This window comes from Hypomesus transpacificus, unplaced genomic scaffold, assembly GCF_021917145.1.
Source record: "Hypomesus transpacificus isolate Combined female unplaced genomic scaffold, fHypTra1 scaffold_30, whole genome shotgun sequence".
In the NCBI taxonomy this organism is placed as follows: Eukaryota; Metazoa; Chordata; class Actinopteri; order Osmeriformes; family Osmeridae; genus Hypomesus; species Hypomesus transpacificus.
In genome coordinates, this window is record NW_025813826.1 from 2,302,460 (window position 1) to 2,308,998 (window position 6,539).

Sequence of the window (6,539 nt, forward strand, 5' to 3'; positions counted from 1 at the left end):
CGAAAGGAGGCATGATGATATGACGAGTTGAGTAGGTTTACTGCTTTTTTTGGACTTCCTCAGACTGGTCCCAACGTTTAGTAATTATCGTCCACTATTTAAATTGTCAGGATGGATACACAAAAGCTTAACCCCAAAGAAAAACTGCATAACGTCGGAACATATTTCATGCTTGCAGAGCGTGAAATCCCTGCAACACCTTTACGCGTGTGAATTTACCATAAAAATATGACCGGCGGGTGGGTGTGATATAAACATTTTGGAAATAATTTATCTCTCATTTAAAAGGGCTACTAAATTGTAGTAGGCAGAGAGACGAGTAGATATATCCAAGACGAGATATATCCAAGACCTTTGGATATATCCAAAAGCAACATACAAACATTTAATTGTCAAAAAATGTCCTCATGCAAGCGGGGCTTGATGAAAATGCTGTTAGCTTTTTTTTCTGGTAACTTTTTGTCACTCTGCAATCATATATTATGAGAGACAGAAATAAGGATATATTTGGTGTCGAAACCATTTGACAGATGCACAATCACGTCATCCGTGTCTTCATCCTAGCAAACAATAATGGCGACTCCCATGGAGCTGAGATGCTGGGGGGGCGACTGGGGCTTGCCCTCTGTCCATACTGAATCTCTTATAGTACTGGTAAATGCTTTGAGCGAAAAGCTAAGCTATTTGCGTGACTAGCTTTTTGCGTCTTTGTTTTGCCATTGGTTGTGAATAATTTTATATGTTTTTCCAAGCCATGGTCTGTGCATTGCCTTGCTCTCCTGCCTGTTCCTTGAAAATGTATCACAAAGCTAGAACGCTAGAGTAAGAACCATCTAACGCGTAGTGGCCGATATATTCAGTACAATCCAGTCTTTCTGCAAAGTTATGTAAGAGGTTTCTCTGGAAACGTTAACCATGCTTTTTCGGTAATTATTTAACTTGCTAGCAGTGGCTGGCTAATTTGTGTAGCCTATAGCTATGTTGATTATATTCCTATTGATGCCATCGATATTTCTTCAAGGTCAGAACGATCACGATTTCTTGCTGTTTACCCCGGTACGACTACTACTTTCTTCTTGGCATATCGTGCTTGTACTAGTAGTAGGCTTATATCCCGTAGGCTAGTCAACTGGATAGTTCCACTCCTAACAGACACTAATAACCTTAGCTGTCTATCGAGCGTTGAAGAGTGAAAATGTAACTCTGCGGTACATCTGACCTGCTCTCCCCCTCCCCCCCCCCCCCCTAAAATAGTTTGGAGTTAGAATTTTACCTGTTTTATCAACGAAAAAATATGTCAATTGAAATCCTCGAATGGAAAAATATAAGTAGGCTAGTAATAGCCTAGTTGTGGCAACAACAAAACAACTTTGGAGTAAGCTACATATATCCCCTTGCAAGGTGACACCATTCCTGTGACGGGAACAGTAGTTGTCTTGGTAGATGCTAGATACATTTACATTTAGATCTTTAGATAGTAGATAATATTTTTCTGTCTTTCTTTCAGGCATATGCCAAGTTTTCTGGCGCAAATCTCACAGTCTCTCCAATCGACAGGACATGGAGAACTCTAACATGTAAGACTCAAGCTTTGAGGTTTAGAGTTGCATTAGATTCGAATGGGAATGTCCTGCCTGTTTGGAGAAAAATGTACAATATTATATATGTCCCCACTCCCTGCAGCTCCAGTCCCGGAGTTGGTGTGTGAGGGCTCCACACTGACAGAGCCCTCTCAGATCCTGGCTTTCCTCAGGAAGCAGGTGGGCTCCCTTAGTCTCCCTAAACCTCTAGATGCCCACCGACATGGGTACCTACCTAGCATCTGGATGGTCGTCCAGTAGTACCTAGCTAGCTAGTATCTTCATGGTAATGCAGTGGTAGCTAGCTCGCATCTGGAAGGTAACTGTTTGCTGTTGTCTTTCCCAGAGGTTTAATGCTGATTATGAACTGACAGCCAGACAGGGAGCTGATACCATGGCTTACACTGCTCTGCTGGAGGAGAAACTACGACCAGCTCTGGTAGGTGTGGACTGTGCATGTCTGCGTGTGTCTCATCCCTTGTGGATATAAGTGCAGCCTCGCTTTGCTCACTGGCCCCAGCCTCGTTCACAGCCTTGATGTAGAACAGTTGGTTCTCATCAGGCTGCAGCTGCACCTGCTGCTCCTGACTCCTCTGTGTGTGTGTTGGTTAAGATATTATTGTGTGGACCAGAAGAAGACCAATTTCATTAGTGATTTGGAATGGTACTAAATTGTGATTCCTCATAAGAAGAGTAAAGCAAATGTGTATGAGTGTATGCACTCGACTAAGGGAGTGTCTTCTACATGTTCTTGTAGTTACACACGTTCTGGGTGGATGCAGAAAACTACTCTAACCTGACACGGCCCTGGTTCGCCTCCCGCTCTCCCTTCCCCCTCAACTTCTTGGTTCCTGGTCGCCGTTCCAACGCAGCACTCTCCCGTATCCTGCTAACTAAGAGTGAATCTCCTCTATACAGCATCACTGAGGTGGAAGGCAAGGTAGACCATACATACATAAAAACACAACACACAGTACATGCACTCACACCACATACACACACACACACACACAGACACAACACTCTCATGTATTGCAGCTCATGCAGCTGACGACAGGAGGATATAATATCTGCTATTCACTGCTATATGGGTTTAGTCTCTCCTTGTTTTTGTCTCTCTCTCTGTTCAGATCTACAGTGAAGCTAAGGAATGTCTGAATCTTCTGTCTCACAGACTAGGGACAGCAAACTACTTCTTTGGCAACTCGTGAGTTCTGCTGCTCTCTGCCTGTTTGGACATGGGTGACGGTGACAAGGGATGCATGGTAATGTGCAGAAAGCACATTGGTTGAGTATTGGTTGAATCTAGAATGACTTTGATTGGTGTGTGCGTGTGTATCCAGGCCCTCCAGTCTGGACGCGTTTGTGTTTGGCTTCTTGGCTCCGCTCCACAAAGCCAGTCTTCCCAGCAGCCCACTGCAGAGTCATCTCCGACAGCTGACCAACCTCACCAACTTCTGTGACAACATCCTCGTCAACCACTTCAGCTCCAGTCGCCCAGGTAACACACACACACTTTTCCCTTCTTTCTACATGTCCTTCTCTCTTCTTGCTGTAGCCTGTGTCTGTGTGTGTCCAGCCTCTCCCCAGCCTGTCCAGGAGACAATGGATGCAAACCTGCAGAAGCTAACCCAGCTGGTCAACAAGGAGTCCAACCTGATTGAGAAAGTCAGTATGCAGTATGCTGTGTTTTGTGTGTGCGTGTGTGTGTGTGTGTGTACTGATCAAAAGTTTGGTGTGTGCTACAGATGGATGATAACCTTCGCAGCAGCCCCCAGCACATACCATGCAGACCAGATGCCAAACGCAGACCAGACGCCAACGAAAAGAGCTCTATCCCGGCCTAGCCCCTCCCTTATGACCCCAAACCCGGCCTGGCCAATGACACGTGCCCAGGCCCATCAGACATGCTGTATAACTTTGTATCCGTTTCTGATACTAGAGGAGAAAACTAGATAACATGTAAACCGCCTTGAACGGATTCTAATGACCTAAAGGGAAATGTTCAGCACAGTCAACTCCTATCATGAGACATTCTTCCATTTTCCACAATGGCAGCGATATCTTTTTAAGAAATATGGTTTGGTTTTTATTGGGATGAGCAGAAGAGCATGTGGAAGCAGAGGGGCTTGTGCATGTTTAGTATGTCATTCATGAAGGTGCTCTGGGTTCTGAGAAGGTTGGAGGGAGGAAACCATAAATGAAGCAGTGATGTTTGAGTCCCCACTGCACCAACCCACCAGCTGGGGTGGTGTCTGGCTACTACATCCATCACGTGTTAGGACTGCAGTCATATGGGACTGCCTATTCTGGCGGGGGGGTCAATGTGACATTTGGCCAATCCCAAAGTATTTATATTCATATTATGTTGATACTGCAAGCCTTGGTGCTCAATTTATTGCTAATATCAGTTTCTTTGGCTTTTCACATAATTCAAAGAATTTGGACAACATCAGATTCCATTGTTGACTGGTCACGGTCCTAAATAGACCCGCATGTGCAAATTAATACTAGCAAAGACGTCACAAGTAGCATGCTGTCTCATTTCGTTGGCCACTTGTTTCCATGTGGTTTTAAACACAGACCAGTTACAATGCAACCCCTTGAGTTTTGCTTGTACGGAAACCCCAAATAAATGATATGGACGAACGTATTGGGACTCCTGACCATCACACCTATATGATTTTCTCAATTCCCAAACTTTGATTTAGAATGGGATGTCATAAAAGTTCCTGTAGGCGTAATTTGAAGGTGTCTCAATACCCTTGTCTATATAGAGTACCTATGACGTCTAACACCTCACTGTCCATCCACATGTAGCCGGTTGAGATCAATTAAACTCACTCCTCAGGTATGTATACAGGCCACCCGAGGTAGTGAACCATTAGCTTTTCGTTCGAGAAGTGGTCACGCTTGGGGAGTCGGAGGGGGTGGGTTCAAACCCAGTTTTGGGCGAGTGTTGGCCAAGTGTACATCTGACGGGGGTGCTGTCTTCCATGTTTGTATTCAAGTGACTCCTGCTAGTGCAGTACTGTAAAATATCTGACCCGTTTCAAATTTAGCACCACATAAATTGCCCAAAAACTAAAATTCTAATATTGGCCTCTTTTGCCTGTGGTGTGAACATAGATCCGTCAACTGGGTTTGTTAGGATTTATTCCCACAGAGGGAGAATGTGATGTTGTGTGGATGTTCTGTAAATACTGTGTGAAACCTGAATCTGCAGTCCAGCTCACAGGGTTAGCACCCCTAGTCTGCTGGTACTTCTGTCAGTAACAACACCTGTTATGTTGTTACTGCTGTCACATAACTGTTAGAAGGGTCCATCTCCTTTACCCCTGCCTTTTTTCAACCAGTTCAAGCATTGTATATTCATTTATGTAGCTGTGAGCTGCTGTCCGATGCATATCAGTCAAGGTGTTGGCTTCAACAGGGGCTTTTAGTGGATGGCATTAGAGGCTGTCTACTCTGTGTGGATAAACCCAGGAGCGCTGCAGTCCTCATTCATGTTTTGTGTCCCACTAATGTCAGAGTAATATGTGTGTATGTTTTTGTGAACAAGGGCACAAAGGGACTCATTGTAGCAATGTAAGTTTGTATGTATTTATTTTGTTTTTGTGTCTTGCATCATTTATTGCACAGTGTTCTAGGTTTTTTCTTTTTAAACATGTATTTTGTTTTTATAACTGATTTATTGTGCCTCTATGAGAAGTCAACTGGTATTTGTTCCTTTTTTTGCATGCAGCAGAAACAGACAACACATCCAAGGTTCAAGGTTTCTTTGTCCCACTAGGGGAAACTAGTTTTGTAGCCAGGGTTCACCCAAGAACAAAATACAAAGGACAACACAATCCAATCACAGATTACAAGTATGTGCAAAGTACTTCCTGTCCTTTTATCACTTTTTTCCCTGTTTGCCTTTAAGTTTGAGTAACTCATGTTGTGTTACTATAGAGAAACTACTGTTTTGATCAGTGAATGTTGTCTATAGTTTCTGCTGCTGTGCCTTTGTGTTTCACAACACTGCCCCATTTATAGGTTGCTGACCATACTCCTCAGACAGGAGAACACGTTCCTTTATAAAGCACTACAGACACTCATAACTTTACTATGTGTTTATTTGTTTGAAGGGGCCATGTCTGAAAGGTACCAGTATAATTTGTGCTTTGTACCTTAATGACTACAAAATGTTTTTTGGTACATATGTATTGCTATGTCAACTTAACTCATATTTTCAAATAAATTAAATGCGTTGAAATACAGTGGTGTTTGTGTGCCTTTCTGTGGTGGTGTTTGTGTACACCACCACAGGTCTGCCCGGACTAGACAGTATGGGTTTAGGCTAGCCATGACGTGGTTGATTACGTTACTGTTGATTATCTGTCCATCATCATATAAAGCCCGCCCTGACAATTTGATTGGTCCGAACAGCTCTTGTTCGGACATACTTTTTCCCAAACCGAGCTAGCCCAGACCCACATTTTTTTTGTGGTTTGGGGTAAGTTGGGCTGGCAGCCAGGCTAGGTTTATGCAGTCCACTCTTTTGTACAAATACAAAAATTATCCTTTTCATTGAAACACAAACAGGAAACATAAATCAAAACAGAAATTTTACAAGGTTATTTACACAAAACAGTACTTACAACAGGAAACTATTCTGAAGTGGTAAAGTAAATCTCTCTACTTACCAAGTCAAATAATGAAATTGAAACTATTTCAGAGACTCCAGCAGATGAAACATTAACTACACACTGTGTCACTGGTGTTGAGGACAGCGCTGTGTGTGATCTCACAGGCACAGCAGAAGCCCATCAGTGTGATTCATTCTTTCCGTCGTCTTCCTGAGTCACATGATCCAACAACATCAGAATATTCTAACCGTGCTTAAAAGTCTCTTGAAGTGCCTCTTGAAGTGCTCTGCTGGCTCAGCAGGTAGAGCACGTATCAAATGACCTTTAT

The 6,539-nt window shown here is 43.3% G+C and overlaps 1 protein-coding gene across 1 annotated transcript; it reads left to right on the forward strand.

Moving 5' to 3' along the window:
- Nucleotides 1-560: 560 nt before the first annotated feature.
- mtx3 (metaxin 3) lies at nucleotides 561-3,591 on the forward strand. Its single transcript, XM_047015384.1, has 9 exons — nucleotides 561-654; nucleotides 1,508-1,577; nucleotides 1,684-1,760; nucleotides 1,927-2,019; nucleotides 2,338-2,520; nucleotides 2,711-2,787; nucleotides 2,924-3,081; nucleotides 3,160-3,248; nucleotides 3,329-3,591. Exons 1-9 carry the CDS (start codon nucleotides 574-576, stop codon nucleotides 3,425-3,427), a joined length of 927 nt encoding a protein of 308 aa, XP_046871340.1. The 5' UTR covers nucleotides 561-573; the 3' UTR covers nucleotides 3,428-3,591.
- The last annotated feature ends 2,948 nt before the right edge of the window (nucleotides 3,592-6,539 follow it).

Bases quoted from the DNA above. Each gene is read 5' to 3' on its own strand.
- mtx3 (XM_047015384.1), top strand. From the start codon at position 574: ATGGCGACTCCCATGGAGCTGAGATGCTGGGGGGGCGACTGGGGCTTG. The intron at 1,578-1,683 runs GTAAGACTCAAG...CACTCCCTGCAG, and splicing joins GACATGGAGAACTCTAACAT to CTCCAGTCCCGGAGTTGGTG. The intron at 2,521-2,710 runs GTAGACCATACA...CTCTCTGTTCAG, and splicing joins TCACTGAGGTGGAAGGCAAG to ATCTACAGTGAAGCTAAGGA.